The 16,292-nt window shown below is 50.1% G+C and overlaps 5 protein-coding genes across 5 annotated transcripts; 3 read left to right on the forward strand and 2 right to left on the reverse strand.

Annotated features, from left to right (window-relative positions):
* Nucleotides 1-520: 520 nt before the first annotated feature.
* On the forward strand, nt 521-1,951 carry ColSpa_05452 (putative sterigmatocystin biosynthesis P450 monooxygenase STCB; the record flags this gene model as incomplete). The annotated part of the gene is made up of 3 exons (XM_049271664.1): nt 521-577; nt 713-1,246; nt 1,319-1,951. 3 exons carry the CDS (start codon nt 521-523, stop codon nt 1,949-1,951), a joined length of 1,224 nt encoding a protein of 407 aa, XP_049127621.1.
* A 1,433-nt stretch (nt 1,952-3,384) lies between these two features.
* Nucleotides 3,385-5,263, forward strand: ColSpa_05453 (proline-specific permease; the record flags this gene model as incomplete). Its single annotated transcript, XM_049271665.1, has 4 exons — nt 3,385-3,726; nt 3,816-4,692; nt 4,752-5,092; nt 5,147-5,263. The coding sequence occupies 4 exons, from the start codon at nt 3,385-3,387 to the stop codon at nt 5,261-5,263; spliced, it is 1,677 nt and encodes a 558-aa protein (XP_049127622.1).
* A 2,659-nt stretch (nt 5,264-7,922) lies between these two features.
* Nucleotides 7,923-10,058, forward strand: ColSpa_05454 (uncharacterized protein; the record flags this gene model as incomplete). The annotated part of the gene is made up of 2 exons (XM_049271666.1): nt 7,923-8,029; nt 8,327-10,058. The coding sequence occupies 2 exons, from the start codon at nt 7,923-7,925 to the stop codon at nt 10,056-10,058; spliced, it is 1,839 nt and encodes a 612-aa protein (XP_049127623.1).
* A 640-nt stretch (nt 10,059-10,698) lies between these two features.
* Nucleotides 10,699-11,257, reverse strand: ColSpa_05455 (putative methyltransferase tdiE; the record flags this gene model as incomplete). The annotated part of the gene is made up of 2 exons (XM_049271667.1): nt 10,699-10,741; nt 10,791-11,257. 2 exons carry the CDS (start codon nt 11,255-11,257, stop codon nt 10,699-10,701), a joined length of 510 nt encoding a protein of 169 aa, XP_049127624.1.
* Nucleotides 11,258-13,534: 2,277 nt separating this feature from the next.
* On the reverse strand, nt 13,535-14,447 carry ColSpa_05456 (ankyrin repeat domain-containing protein 29; the record flags this gene model as incomplete). Its single annotated transcript, XM_049271668.1, has 2 exons — nt 13,535-13,765; nt 13,887-14,447. 2 exons carry the CDS (start codon nt 14,445-14,447, stop codon nt 13,535-13,537), a joined length of 792 nt encoding a protein of 263 aa, XP_049127625.1.
* Between the last annotated feature and the right edge of the window lie 1,845 nt (nt 14,448-16,292).

Consider the following 16,292-nt stretch of genomic DNA (forward strand, 5'->3'; position numbering starts at 1 on the left):
CAATAGGTAGTCAGGATCTGGGGGCTGTAGCATAATAGAGTCCTAGTAACATTCAAACTCTACACGTAGGTTCTAATGACACCTTCGAGAACCTGGTAGTGCCGTGAAGAAGTGCGGGGTCCTACCAATGAGATCTGGATCACTATGTGTAGTTGTTCAGTACAGACCTGCATCACGAAACTATCCTGATTTGGTAGACTAGGACTGGAAGTGTCGCGAATACTGGAGAAAACAACTGGTAGTTTTTCCCTCTGCAGGGGGATTTCTGGCAAGTAAGAGTGATGTAGAAAAGTCAAAAGTGCGGCTAAAAATGCCGCACGAGTTTTAAGACCTTTGTTTAGAGCGTCTTCTAAGATGTGGACTGGCCATGGTCCTGCGCATATAATACATACGTATCCCACTTCTCCAAGCATTTCCAAGGCCAACCTCAGATTGACGATTTGAGTGCGCTTGCTTTCTTACATTATACAAGTAATTGGACCAACTTGATCCAACAAAGCATTATACGATGCTGTTCATCATGTCAACAGACGCTGTCTACACTGCAGCGGGCTTGTTCACTGTCCTCATTCTCTACGTAAGTCTTATACTATCTAAGCAATATAATAAATAAAGGATGTATCTTTCTTCAACTAGGGATAGTTTGAACGAGCCAACAGTAGTTGTAAGTTTAAAACTCTTTCGAGAACCTCTAATCATTGGGGTTATCTAGGCACTACATACTACCTACACGAACCCCCTCCGCCACATTCCCGGGCCCTGGCACAGTCTCCTGACTCGGCTCCCACTGAAGCATTCCATCCTCAAGGGCCGTCGCATGTACTACGTCCATTATCTTCATTCATGTTATGGTCCTGTGGTTCGCATCTCCCCATACGAGGTTGCCGTCGCGGACCCAGATGGCTTCGCCGCGATCCACCGTATTGGCGGTGGCTTCCTCAAAGCACCCTGGTACAGGAGCTCAAACATGCCAGACGGCGGTGAGCCGAGCATCTTTGCCATGCGGGACCCCAAGAAACACGCCATCCGGAGAAGATTGCTAGCAAGGGTCTTCACAAAGACATCTTTGAGGCGGAATTGGGAGGAGACTGTGCGAGCGAATGTCGAAAAAGCTGTAGAAAAGATATATGCTGAGGTGAAAGGAGCCGGTTGTTCGGATGTGTTAAAGTGGTTTACGATGATGACGACGGATGTGGTGGCTCACTTATGTTTCGGAGAATCATTCAAGATGCTTGAGCTGGGAGAGGTATGACCGATTGGATAGTGTTGATATGCTGATATTTTGAGCTTTTGAGGTGTACTGACACAGCGGCTGTAGAAAAACGACTACATGAAGATGCTAGAACTCATCTCGGTCCAAAACACGATGCGATACGAGCTCCCGTGGCTAGAATTTATCCGGGAACACCTTCCGACTCTCAAAGCTCCGACAGACACCATTGATTCGCAAACGGTATTGAGAGGCTACGGCGACCGCGCTTTATCCAACCTCCGTCGGAACAGCGACCGCACTCAGACCCTCTTCACGAACATGTTGTCCGCGATTGAAACAGACAACACCGAAAAGAATGAAGACATGTTCACCGAGGAAATGATGCACATTGAAAGCAGAAGCATGATTGTTGGCGGATCGGACACAACGTCCATTACGTTGACCTACCTTGTCTGGGCAGTCTTGAAGCGACCCGATCTGAGAGTGAGACTCGAAGAAGAAGTGTCGAACCTAGAGCCGGACTTCAACGATGCCGCTCTAGAGAAGTTACCGCTGCTTAATGCTGTCACTGACGAGACGTTGAGGTTGTATGGTGCGGTGTCAGGACAGCTGCCGAGAACGGTGCCGGCCAACGGCGCCACGCTCGGTGGCTATTTCGTTCCGGGCGGGATCACGGTGGAGACGCAAGCCTATACCCTTCACCGGGACCCGGATGCATGGCCCGATCCGCTGCGGTAGGTGCACATTTGATGTATCTCGATGACCGTAAAGAAACAGCCAAGTTGACAATGCAGTAGCTTTGACGAGACTCGCTTCCTGGACCCAAGTAAACTCACTCGGAAGCAAAAACTTCTCTTCTCACCGTGGGGTGTCGGTTCGCGTATTTGCCTCGGTGTACAACTCGCAAAGATGGAGCTCCGGCTGGGCGTCGTCGTTCTCTTCCGCAAGTGCAAGGGATTGAGACTCGCGCCCGGGATGACAGATGGGATGATGCAGATGGAGAACTTCTTCCTGGTCAGCCCTATTGGACACAAGTGTGAGGTGACTCTGCTTGAGACTTGAGTCGTGTTGCATGGTACGCTCGGGTCTTCCGGATCGCGCAATTCGAACACTGGACGGTACAGCGGGCAGAATGTTGGAGGGAATGTGTATGTTACGGCCGATTGGCGGTGGCCCCGTATTATGGCAGGTTTTTTGGCAGGATAGGTCAACGTCACAGAGATCCATCTCAGCCTCCACAAGGAGCGATCACCGTGACTCAAAAGGACAATCAACTACCAGTCAACTCAGCTTCACCAGTGTGCTGGGACTGATGCGCCACTGTCATTCTCTCCCCGTCTTGGATCCCGTCTTGGCCAGGCCTTGGGAGCACGCGGGGTTGGACCCTTTGCGGACCCGCAACTTGCCCTGCTTGCCCTGCTTGCAGCTTGCTTTCCCCAATCCATACTAAGCCCGTGCAAGTTTTTCCCAGAAGATTTGCACACTTGAACGACTCATGCGTCGCCCCCCTATTTCCAGATTGCATCGGTGAGCTGACCAGTCAGGGGCTGCCGTTCGGTGGAGACCGGGCGCGCTACCGCCGTCAAAGACGCCGTCTGCCCGACCCCGGACCCGCTGCCCCGGCCACCTTGGTAAGAATTTTACGTAGCTGTAATTGAAATCGGTCCATTTCAATGAGTCTTTGCTGCGAGACCGGAGAAAGCTGAAAGGGTTACTGGCATTGATTTGCTTGTGAAGCATCGCCATGGGTCGATCAATGGTGGCATATATGCAATGAAAGCGTGGGCAGCCACCTTGAGATGTCAGCGAATAGAGTTTCCGGCTCAGACCGAAGCAGACCGAGTTGCATCGCGAGCTGCGCTCGGTGAAAGGGGACATCTTCATCATCAACACCAGTTATGTACCCCTCGCCCCCCGCGACCCACCAGCCCAGGAACGCCCCGCGACTAGAGCAATGATGCCATTCTCTACCCTCCGGTTTCGCGCCTCGCCATGGGGGAGAGAGGAAAAGCTTGCAGATGGGAGCTACTATTTGATCGATCCGGTCCTACCCCCCTAGCTCCCGTCTTGTCGCTGACAGCTTTCGCTTGTTCGATTTTCCGCCGCAAGTCGCGTTTTCAACTAGGTCTCGCAGCCCAAAGCGTTGTCACGTAGACAAGACAGCATCAGCCATGGCCGCATATGACACCGACAGGCGGCGGTCCACCGGGCCCGCCGCGGACGACGACGCCGTCCGGGACGTCGAAAAGTCCGGCGGTGACGACCACCATGACGATAAGGCCGCCATTCTAGAGCCTCAGCTTGGCGTCGGCGGTCACGGACGCACCCAGCGCCGCCTGCGCGACTACCAAGTCACCATGATAGGCTTCTGCAGTGGCATCGGAACCGGTCTCTTCATCGGAACGGGCTCGGCGTATGCCAAGGCTGGTCCTGCTGGCTTGTTGCTCGCGTACATCATTGTTGGAGCTGTTCTTTGGTGTGTGATGCAGAGTATCGGAGAATTGGCGACTTTGGTAAGTGGTATTCTTTTGTTCTTAAACCTTGCTACGCCCTCTGGCTGTGTGCTTTTTTCAAGCCCGAGCATGATCTGACCATGTCATAGATTCCAACTGCCGGATCTTTTCCCCACTGGGCCACTCGCTTCATTGATCCCGCCGTTGGTTTCTCCCTCGCCATCTCCTACGGGTACTGCTACACCATCGCCATTGGATCCGAAGCCTCAGCAGCAGCAATCCTTGTATCATACTGGACAGACATAACTCCTGCCGTCGTAATTACCGTCTCCCTCGTTCTGATCCTTGCCTCCAATCTGCTCAGTGTACGTTGGTACGGCGAGACAGAGGTCGTCGGCGGGTCCATCAAGGTTCTCTGCTTCATCGGCCTCGTCTTCACCTCGATCATCATCACGGCCGGCGGCGGTCCCAACCACGAGGCCATTGGCTTCCGCTACTGGAACCACCCGGGCGCCTTTGTCGAGTACAACGGCATCAAGGGCTCGACCGGCCACTTCCTTGGATTCCTCGCGGCTTTCGTCAACGCCTCTTTCTCCTTTATCGGTGTTGAGACTGTCGTCATCAGCGCCGCTGAATCCGTCAACCCCCACAAGGCCATCCCGAATGCCGCACGCCGCGTGACGTGGCGCATCGGTCTGTTTTACATCTTGGGCGCCCTCCTGATCAGTCTCATTGTTGACCCGCGTGAGCCGGGTCTGGTCTCTGGTACCGGAAACGCCAACAGTTCGCCGTGGGTTATTGCCATTCAACAGGCTGGAATTAACATCCTGCCTTCGATCGTGAACGCGTGCATTCTTGTTTCTGCTTGGTCCGCCGGCAATTCGTACTGCTGGGTTGGCTCGCGCATGATTGTGGCGATGACTACGGACAGACAGCTGCCTCAATTCTTTGGACGCACGACCAAGTACGGTGTTCCCTATGTTGCCGTCATCACTGCCTGGCTCTTCGGTCCTTTGGCGTATTTGAGTAAGTCGATAAACCACAGCCCCAGATGACGAACATGTTCATCTAATTAACGGTGATAGGCCTTGGCTCCGGAGGTGCTGCAGATGCTTTCCAGTGGCTTCTCAGCTTGAGCACCGTGGCGGGATTGATTGCGTGGGCAACCCTCTGCTTCTGCTACATCCGTTTCCATCGCGCCATGAAGGTCCAAGGCGTCAGTCGTGACACTCTACCCTGGAAAGCACCTTTCCAGCCATATGCGGCCTGGTTCGGTTTCATCGGGTCGACGATCATCACTCTCGTTGCAGGTTTCTCCGTGTTCCTGGCGGGCAACTGGTCGACTGCGGACTTCGTCTCCTCGTATATTGGTATTCCTATCTTCATTGTGCCCATCATTGCTTGGAAACTGTACCACAAGACTAAGGTTTGCCACTTTCCGTCCTTCATTGTACAACGTTCATTTTATTGACTGAAGCAGTTTGTTCGCGCACACGAAATTGACCTTTGGTCTGGACGCCTTCACGAATCGGAATATATTCCTGAGAAGCCCAAAGCATCAACATTCAAGGGTCGTGTCAAGGATTGGTTCTCATAAGATTGTGGGTTTTTGGAAGGAATAGGGATACCACCCTGAATCCTTCGGGGTTTGTTTGACATGGGATCGACCATGAGACCGTGCAGCTAGTTTTAGTAATTTAATACCAGTAGTTCTCTTCGCTCCGGAAAAGCGTTGCCTCCCAGCGTTGAAAGACTTCCATCTCAAATATGATTCCAGTGAAGCCACCCATTGAGTCCCTCCCAGTAGAGGCCGCCGTCAGGCTCATCGCCACTGGGGCCACCAACGAGGTAGAACTTAACGAGAGCAGATCGGCTGAGGCGGTGAAGAAGAATGTCATCAGGAGGGGTTGCTGCCTGCTGACGAGACAACAACGAGTCTCAGAGATGAGAATTACGCCCGCGGCCTTCCTCTGACGTGGAACCAAAGTTCTTTTTTGATAAGCAGACGTTACCTGGGCAAGCCAATGAGCTCCATGTTTCTACTGGCGAACCATGGTCCAGGACACATCCCGCATGGATCGCCTTGACTTACCCCACTGATCGGGTGCTGTATCTCGCGGACCTCGAGCCACGTATGATGCGTAGGGAAGCGAGCTCCTCTCGACCAAGCTGCAGTAAACATGTCCCCAGCCATCAGACCACATGGCCTGGTACTCCTGGAGTCCAAAACTGGACCAGAACGGAGGAATCGCCGCTGCAAGACACTGTACGTTAAATGCATCTCATGCGTTGATGAGGCTGGGATTCAAAGGTGAAAAGCCGAGGATGTTGAGGAAGGGGCAGTCAGAGTCCGAGGTCGTCGCGACGCAACCGACAACACAGCCAGGTTCTTGGCAATCTTGTGTCAAGATAACGCGTGGGCTTTCAATACGACATGTCAGCGCATGCATAAAGGGCCCAAAACTTCTTAAGCGGATGAATATTAGTGGCTTTTTGTTCTCGGTAGTGGGAAAGTTTGCCAGCAGTCACTCGCTGTGTTGGTAGTGCAAAAGTAGCCGCTGGCAAGACGAGAGAGATTGTGCGAACGGTTCGGAGCGCGATACAACCAATTTAGTCCTTGCGTCAGCGATCCATTGAGTAACTGATCGGTTGGCTCAATATGGCATGGCTCGATCATGCATGGGTCTCGGCCGTTCCATCCAGTGTACTTTTGTCTGACTGCTTATTCGTTTTGCAATCTGCATCCCTGCGAGGACTGGTTTGCTTGACTGGCTATAGTCACGGTGGGGTTGACATCCCCTCTGAACGGTGAGCCTTGGGTGTGAAGGCAACGAAGATGTCTTCTCCATTCTCCAATTTTGATAAGAGGTTTGCAAGACTGTCATGCTCTCTTTGTCTGATGTTGATATTGGGCCATCACGTCTTGCGTACGTGTAAGCGACTACCACAGTCGAGGAAGTGTCAATACCAATCGTTTCTCCGCTAGTAAATTGGTAAATTCGACTACTGTAAATTGATTGTCTTGCGGCAAGAATGAAGGATAACAAAGCATTCGTAAGCAGGTTGTAATCAATATTTCCATTTAGCTCGTTAGCATTCTTTAACTCATTATAACACTTGGTATTTGGGTTCCTCATGATTTTACTACTTATGAGAAAACTCCGCTTATTTCTGGATGGCAAATTGATTTAATGACAGTTTATGATAGCGGCTCGTCAGAAGTAATTGGCGAGAGCCCTCGTTCAGCAAAGTAGGTATGAGACCTGGGAGAGGAGAGAGACGAAAAGTTTCACCTAGATGCTTTACCCTAGATTTAGTACCTCCGTTTTGTTTTGTTTTCTCTTTTGGGATAAAGCGAGTTTTCAATCTCCCTTCACACACTTGTTGACCAATGATTCTACAACAAGTTGCACTACGGTTTTCGAGCGGCACTGATGCCTGTATGTGGTAACACAAATGCGAACGAAGATCAGGGCCAAGCAGCTGCTTGACAGCGTTATATATTATGGCTCATCTTTTAAACTTATGAGGCCAAGCCACCATTACATGGCTTGAGAGTGTGTTGCAGTGGCTGAGCTTCTGCACTGGAATAGTGCAGGCGTGCCGGTTGCAGGAAAATCGGGCAAACATCTGGGTCTGAATGACAACATCCATCCACAGTTCAACGGGTCTCCAGAGGTTCAAATTCGTTATCTTAGCCTATACCGTATCATTCTAAATTTGCTTCAGTCTAGCCAGGGTGTGCGCAAGTGACATGTCCACATGCTGACAGGTCGCAGCCCAACACTGTGCCATCGCCTTCTCCCCAACCCAAGGCCACATAGGGCGGACGGTCATAGGAGTCCCAATTATAAAGTGTGTTCTGGACCCCGAACCCCAGGAGGCGTGTAAGGCTGGTAAGGAGACCGGGTGTGTCCCATGAGCCAGTAACTCGGCGAGAACCCTTCGGTTCCTGACGTGAGAAATAGCGCCGGCGGCAACCAATCGAGTGGCTCTCTTCGTGCCGCCTAAGTGGGCATTTCTTTCCATTTGAAATCCTGCACAGGTAGGTATGCTTGTTCACAGTTGAAAGTGGTACGGGGGTACAGACAGCTTCATCAGCAGAGGTGTTGGGGGCCATTTTCAGCCCCCAACTCACTTCAAAGTTGATGTTAGCTATGGAATTTGCTCTTAAAGACGGTCCTTTTCGCTCTTTAGAAAGTTCTGATTTCTCTGAATCATTCTCTTCTTTTTTTCTATCTTTTCCGGACCCAAACATGCCATCCGCCGTGTGCAACTACGGTGAGAGCCAGATCAACTTCCTTGTACCCCGTGCACCCGGAGTAGCATGGACCGAGTCATCGGGTCACACATCTGCCCCCAGGTATGATCCCACCCCTTGAACGTGCATGAAGGCACACATTCTGATTGGTGGCGACCAGACAGCTGATGACTGTATGTAGAAATGGGAAGGACGGACCACAGATTCTCACGTTCGCCCTGCAGAGGAGACCACGAGCCACGCGTGCGAGTGCCTCCAAAGTCCGAACAGGATGCATTACTTGTGAGCTGCCGCAGTCATCCCAGGTTCGCTTTCTCCGTTTCAGCTAACATAAAGAAGGCAAGTAAGTCTGGCTTTCTTGTAGAACAAGCATATCGATGGCTTCTCACGCCTGACTAGACGCCGACACGTCAAGTGCGATGAAGCAAAGCCCTCCTGTCAACGATGCGTCAAGTGGCAGGGCTTCTGTGAAGGATACGATACTTCAGGCGGGTCTTTGACTTCCACTGCTGCACCAGACAGCAAGTTAGACAGCAAGACTTCTATAGATCGGTCTTCGATATTACTTCCGACCAAGAATTCCGCGGCAAATAAGGTCAAATTTCGTCTCCAGTCCAGCGCTCCAAGCCTATCAGTTGAGCTCACCGACAATCTGTTCGAAGACTTGACAGAACGGCAATACTTCGACCACTGGCATGCCTACAGATACCAACTAGGCGGTGGCTTCTTTGACGAGCATTTATGGAACGAGAGCATTCCCCAGATGAGCCATCAGCATGCTTCGATAAGATACGCAGCCATGGCCATCGGAGGCATTGCCAAAGCCCTCCGACAGAGCCTGAAGCCTACTAGCCTGGCACAAATGGGTGCTAATGGGCCGCACTATGCTCTCGCCTTGTCTTACTACGGGCGCGCCATTCGGGAAATACGAAAGGCAACCCCAAACACCAGCAGTCTCCAGGCAGCGATCATATGCTGCCTCCTGTTCGTGTGCTTCGAGGTTCTGCACGGTGATCGAAAAGTCGTCTTCTCTCACATCAGCAACGGCCAGAAGATGATGGATGAGCTTTTGCGGAAATGCGACGAAGATAGTCGCCTAAATCAGAGCGTCATCGGCGCCGAATCTGTCGAGATGGACGTACTTCACGTTTTCCAACGGCTGATCCAGCAGTCTTGGTCTTGTGGCGTCCTCAGAAGGCGGGATCAAGGAGCCTCGGAACAGCCCAGCGACGATCAGAAGAACTCTTTTTCTGAACGGTCATGGTGTTGCCGAGGGGGTTCTGGAAGAAAGTGCACCTACCACAAAACGCCATCATCCTTTGCGACACTCGAAGAAGCCCGTCGCTGGTGGGACGTCACGCAGCACTACGTGACGCACTCATCCAATATCGTCTTACCAATCACTTATCTGGGATTGGGCGACGATCTCGTGTCCGAATGCAACGAACGCATCCAAAGGCACATGGACGAGATCGATATGGCCAGAGCGGGTCTGAAACCAGCGACAGCCGAGCGATGGGAGGACTTCAAAGACGCCCTCGAGAGATGGCATGGCGGCTTCGAGCACTTGTGGCTAGCTGCTCAGGATAACAGGAATGAAGATGAGAAGTCATACGCGCAGGCAGCATATCTGCGCGTGCACTACCTGTCGATGTATAGCTGCGTGCACTCGCCCCTTAGCTGTAGCTATGATAGCATCGTGTGTCTGACGCCCAAGTATCGCGAGATAGTCGAGCTCTGCAATAGCCTGCTAGAGTACCAAAAAAGATCCTTCGAGGCCGCAGAGATCTTCACCATGGATATGGGCCCTACATGGCCATTGTTCCTGGCCGGATTGCGCTGTCGTGAAGCCGAGGTGCGTAACGAGGCGATTCGCCTGCTATACGAGAACCCTCGAAGGGACGGCCTTTGGGATAGTCGTAGGTTGTACGCGCTGACTATCCGCAATCGCATGCTCGAGGTTTCGAATGCGCAGGAGGGAACTCTTGAGGAGCAATGGTGGCGTCTGCAGCATCGGTCGGCGTATGTCAACGAACAAGGCCATCTTATCGTCAAGGCGATAGACAAAAACCCGTTGACGGGGACCTGGGACTTCGGCGAGGATACCCTTCGTCGGTTTTTGTTTGACTGAGATTTCTGTAGCTTAAACTATCTCTCTATGTTCTAGAATAGCGGACACTAGCCCACACAAATGTTGGCTTGAGGTATATGTTAATGGTAACGCAGACTTATTATTCACATTTCATCTGGAATCGAGTCATGATTGTGTTAGTGGCCTGGCCGTGTTTTTTACTTCTTAGCGTCTAAGTTTCATCAAATGTCATTTATGCAACTTGTGCGCCAATATCCTTTGATAATCTCATAAATGGATAGCATAGGTAATTACAGAGGACCATGAGACTGATTGTTAAAAACCTCATGATTCAAGAACGCTACTCTTCGATTAAGTCCCTGTTCTGTTGTCAGCCTACGACCCTCCCACTCTACGTACTCCATACCGTGGCGTGTTTATTGACGAGAATCCTCTGTAAAGACTACATTATTGAAATAATTATCACCAATATTCCAAGCGCCAAAGAGAGAAAGGGATCTAAATAGTGTATACCATTATGAGCTGGGAGTCAGCTCAACTGAGCTTGAAACATGGTATCAAATAATGTATTGGGGTAAGACTATACCAAATTGGTCACTAGTTACGATGAAGTATGATGTGGTTAAACGAAAAGAACCCGAGCTAATTTGTTCGAATCTTTGACAGATATACCTGAAAATCATTCAGTCTTTTCCAAAGACTTCTGCCCATAGACGACGTGTCTGAATAATGTCAGCGCCGCCTTCTAAAGAGATTGGTTTACCAACTTACATATCAAACTGAGCGTGGAACGTGTGGAAGTTCTTGAGTTCCTTGCGAACTTGAGCAAGCTGCACTGTCACCTCTTCCGGGGTCCAGTCCAGAACGCCGGTAAAAACTCTCATAGTAAAGCCCTCGAGCCCTTGAAGAACCTGCGATAAGTTCATCCAGCCTACGTCTTTATGGTGTTGTTCTTTTGCCCAGGGGCCAATCGGGACCTTGAATTTCTTGTGGAAAATGTTCTCGAACCCACCGTCCCGAACCCAGCCCTCCAGCTTAGGACCCGGACGGCTTTCACGGCCCATTGTCACGATAGCGTCTACAAGTGTTTTGTTCCACTTTCGGGTAGCGTGTTCCTCAGTCAAGGTCCCATCATCTGAGTAATACTCGCCGCTCATGTCCATGAACTCGGCCCAGCCACCAGGGTTCAGGTTACTAGCGAGTAGTGAGTCAGATTTAACCCAGGCTTCAAGATACATCCTAGCGACTCACTCATAGATATTCTTGACCAGCTTGGGCCAATCTTTGATTGAACCGACCATGTACCGGCACAAGATAAAGTCGTACTTCCTGTCATCGAGCCACGGGCTTTCAACGTCGTCGACCTCGAATCTGACGTTGGGTGGAACCCTATCGTATCAATTCTATTAGCTCGGATATCCTTTGAGACCTGTACTTCAACAATATTACCAATCTGGCTGAATAGGACTCAAGTCGTTTCCGTAAATCTATGGGTGTTTTAGTTTCATAGCTTATCTTCTTCGTCGCAATCGCAATCCGTTCCGTTGTATAAAACAGTATCCTTTAGAAAAGAGAAAGACCGAAATACCTCTGCGTTAGGGAAGAAGTCTCCCATTTCCATCGCCCCTAGCTGGGTCAGTTGATAGGGTCGTGTCTAAATGGCAAGGATCCCGGTGCTTACAGATCCCCGTTCCCGTTCCAATATCAAGGATCTTGTGGACCTTGCCCTTATCAAGCGGCGCTAGGTAAAGTCTGTTTCCTAGTAGTTTCAGTGTGATCGCGTGCGAGAGATCAAGACGGTCCATCTCATGCTACCCAAGTCAGGTTTGTAGTAATGCTGATGGATGCAAGAGTTACCCACCTCGTCATTTGGCATGAAATACGCTGCATGCGAAAGTCATAGTTAGATCTTTACTTTGGGAAGTGAAAATTAAAACCCTACTTCCCGGACGGAATGCGTGGTAGCGTCGACCGTACTCCGTAGGATAGTCAGCAACGCTGGATGTCAACGATGCAGTGTATGATGACCTGGCCGTTCAGTCAGATTGTTAGAGAAGCCCAAGAAGTCATGTGTTGTACACCTACAGTCGGTCATCAATGGAAGCACCATCATCTGTTTCCTGCACCGTAAGTCAGCGGAACATATTCACAGAAGGTTTAAGGTGGAAATTGAGGCTAACGATCGTTGAATCCTCCACTTCGAGGGTCTCAAGGTCTTCCATTGTATTTCCAGCGGGGATCGAAGTGCTCGTCAGTGTGTCGCCCAGAGCCGCGGTCGTTGCGGGCGCGGCATTGGTAGCCGCAATGGGCTGCAAGCCCGGTTGGGCTGGTGATGTATCTGTCATCCTTATTTCAAAATGTCATGTGTAACGAGAAAACTAAAGGAAGAGGAAAACATTGAGGACCATTGAATTGAGGGGAATTCAAGGGTCCCCTTAAGCGGCCTCGACGAAACGCATCTAGCGCGTCGGTTGGAACAGGCCCATTTTCCAACAGCGAGCCTGCAGAAGACATGGTGTCTTTTCTCTTTCGACCAATGATATGTGCATCATTCTGAGCTATGAGCGTCTGACCGACAAGGGTTGCGAAGAATTCCCGCGATTGTGCCAATATTTCTAGATTGGACAATGCATGTGGCGTTCAAAAGTTCAATAAAGATGTGACTGAAACGAAATCATCACTTTAATGAGGGCGAAAAGGAGTAAGCGGTCGAAATGCCTTACGAGATTGCACAGATGATCTATCCCGGTTCTGTTTGTCTACAAGCAACAAAAGAATCACTCTTATGAGTTCTCTTGAGCTTAGGAATATTGGTAGTCATTCTTGTACGTTTTGTGAGTTCCTGTTTTGTGCTCCAACGAAATGCCAAGCTTTGGTTCAGGCCTTGTCTGTCAGTTCTTTACCAATCAACGCTGCTAGAAGTACCGCATGAATCCCCTCACTTCTATGGCCATCTTTGTTGGAATAGAAGGCCACATAACATCGACAGATATATCTTCTTACTTAATAACTGGAACCTCTATGCCACCAAGCTCGAATTTCGCCAGTCTTCCTACCAAAGGTCGGCAAGCTCAGCATCGTTGTTTGCCTTTTACCTGACACCACCAACTTGCCATCAACAAAAGCGTGTGAGCCAGCCGACCGTGTTATTCATTATATTTAACATGTGGGAGCCGGGTTCACCAACTATTCGTAAGCCATGGTACCGAAACCCTCCGTCAAAGCCGCTAGGTTGACGTCTTTGTTTGTCAGCCAATCTCGTCAATCAACAACGAGACGGTGATGGCCACAGTAGGAGATTAAACAGTAACGCAAGGCCTCAGCGCAGCCGACGCTATTGAAGAAAGCTCAGCTGCACAAACGACGTTAGCCATACGTAGTTAGATCGCAGCTCCAGATGTTATTTAGGTTCTTCTGCTAATCCTGTAGCGCCTATCACTGTGCTATGTAATAACCTCTTGGGCGTACGGCTCCAAGTATGTTAATCTTGCTATTGCGCTGACACTGAAACATTCTCACGCAATCCCATCTTCCTCATATCTATCCGTCTTACTGTAGTCGATAAGCTCCGGCACGTCGTAGTCGTTCAACGACTTTGATATGGCCTCCTTCAGCAGCAGCTCGTAAAGCAGTCCAACCACCAGCTGAAGGCTTTGCATGTACATCAGCTCCTGCAACCAGTAATCGCTCAACGACTTCAATATGGCCCCATTCAGAAGCAGCATATAGAGCAGTCCAGCCACCAGCTGAAGATTTTGCATTTACGTCAGCTCCTGCACTAAGCAACTGCTCAACGACTTCAGTATAGCCTCCTTCAGAAGCAGCTAGTAAAGCAATCTGGCTATCAGCTGAAGCCTTTGCATTTACTTCAGCTCCTGCAGCAAGTAATCGCTTAACGACTTCAGAATGGCCTCCTTCAGAAGCAGCTAGTAAAGGAGTCCAGCCACCAGCTGAAGTCTTTGCATTTACGTCAGCTCCTGCAGCAAGCAATCGCTCAACGACTTCGATATGGCCTCTGCTAGAAGCAGCATATAGAGCAGTCTGGCCATCAGCTTGAGGCTCTGCATTTACGTCGGCTCCTGCAGCAATCAATCGCTTAACGACTTCGATATGGCCTCTGCTAGAAGCAGCACGCAAAGCAGTCCAGCCACCAGCTGAAGGCTTTGCATTTACGTCAGCTCCTGCAGCAAGCAATCGCTCAACGACTTCGATATGGCCTCTGCTAGAAGCAGCATATAGAGCAGTCTGGCCATCAGCTTGAGGCTCTGCATTTACGTCGGCTCCTGCCATAAGAAGTCTCTTAACGGCTTCAATGTGACCGCCCTCAGAGGCGGCTTGTAGAGCTGAGGATGTGATCTCAATCGAACACTCCCCTTCGAGTAGAGCATTGAGCAATTCCATATCACCACTGGTCGCTGTGTCCTGCATGGTTTCCTTCTTCGCCGCATCATGTATCTTATTAGAACTGACAAGAAGACGAACGACAGCGAAATGGCGGTGCTTAAGACTCCAAAGTAGAACGTCCCAGTTGAGTCCCATACCCTCTTCTACATTCGACCAAGGCTGCTTTGCCAGGCCGTCATCGCGAATAACAAACTGTTGCCAAGTTTTCCATGTCGAGGAACTACTGTGCTGGAATCTGCTAGTATGCGAGATCCAGTGTATGGAGGCGTACTTGAGAAATGGATAATGGTCCTGAAGCGTTTTTATAGCTTCCGAGTCGCCAGACTTGTCGTATGTAGCTAGTTCTCCAATAATGTCATTGTCTGTTTGGCCTTTCTGATGGCCTGTGGCGATGTTGTTTCCAATTGATTTTGGCAGCTTCCATTTACTCTTCAACGCTAAATAGGCCATTTGGGTGGGAACAATTTGTTTCATAGGTTGCGGCCGTCGTGCAAGAGTCGTCACAAAGTCGCTGAAGCCGAGATATGTGACGCAAATCTCGCCGGCATAATGGTCTGCGTCCTTTAAGTCGAAGTGGAAGTCAGTGAAGTCCGGTCCTGAAAGTCCCTCGACGATGAACCTATGAATTGCCTGATGGGCAAACTCCACTGTTCTCATTTCTTCGTCGATGCGGACAAGATTTTCGCACCACGACGATAATTGGTCAATGCCATTGATCAGCCGTCCAGGTCTTGAGGACGGTTGTCCGACCTCTATAGATATCGCTTCACGGAGCTCATCTAATGTTAGATGCCGTTTTGCGACAGCAATCCATTGGAAGGCTTTTTCTGAGACTGAAGAACGCTGTCGATTGGTAATGCGCTGAAGAGCCCTTGTGAAAGTCTCGGTTAAGTTCTTTGGAAGGCACCCGATAGCGTTCCTGATGTCATCGTCGCAAAGTTGGCTACAGATTTCGTCTATCAGAAAAGTGACCCAAAGAAACCTTGATCAATGGTTAGCAGGTAAACCAGGAGTAAGACGACATTAACTCACATTCCGTCTGCATGATTGACGAGAGCCTGCTTTACGTCATCAATGATCGATTGATCCTCAACAACGAGATCCCTATTCCGTTGCCTTTCCTGGAGCTTCTCTTCAACAAAGATAGCAATATCATTTCTAGCCTCAGCAGATGTCATTGAAATTGTTCCTAAGGATGGAGTCCTGCGTCTGAGTTCGCCTGATAAGCTCTCCCGGCTTGCGAGAAAGATCCTCAAGCGCGACCCGGAGCTCAGCGATGCGAGAGAGTCAAGAAGGTCCCGTCGTTCTTCGGTTTCAAATTCATCTAGAGCGTCGATGAAAACGTAGAACACGTCAGACTGGTCGATTCTCTTCTGAAGGAGGGCTGTCAGCTGGTCTATCCTAGAGGATGGTTTCCGGCTCAGCTCCTCCAGGCTACTTTCCCACTGGCTAGAAAGTTTCACCGGGTCCAGTGATTGTCGGAGTATCGACCGCAGTGCGGTTTCAGTAGACAGCGATGTCGGATCATTGAATTGGGGGAAGAAAAATGTGACAGTTTCATTGCCCCTACGCTCATGCACGTAGACATGCTCAATTGCGCTTGCACTTGGAGCCAAAGTCAGTAACTCCAGGAAACAGAGAAGCTTTCGACAACGTTCTACTGACGTGAGGATAGTCTTGCCTGATCCAACTATTAAGTTAGTACTTGTATGAGAAAAGTTCGTCGGTGATACGTACTTTTGCCTGAACACCAAAGCCAAGGCGAGGCAGTTCCTTCTTCCCATTTAGTAAATGTGGCGGAATAAAGATGCCATTCGGCAGTCCCGCTATGCCGTGTTTTACAAGCTTTCTTGTACGGTGTTAGATAGT

Source organism: Colletotrichum spaethianum (assembly GCF_022836535.1).
Source record: "Colletotrichum spaethianum MAFF 239500 DNA, contig12, whole genome shotgun sequence".
Classification (NCBI taxonomy): domain Eukaryota; kingdom Fungi; phylum Ascomycota; class Sordariomycetes; order Glomerellales; family Glomerellaceae; genus Colletotrichum; species Colletotrichum spaethianum.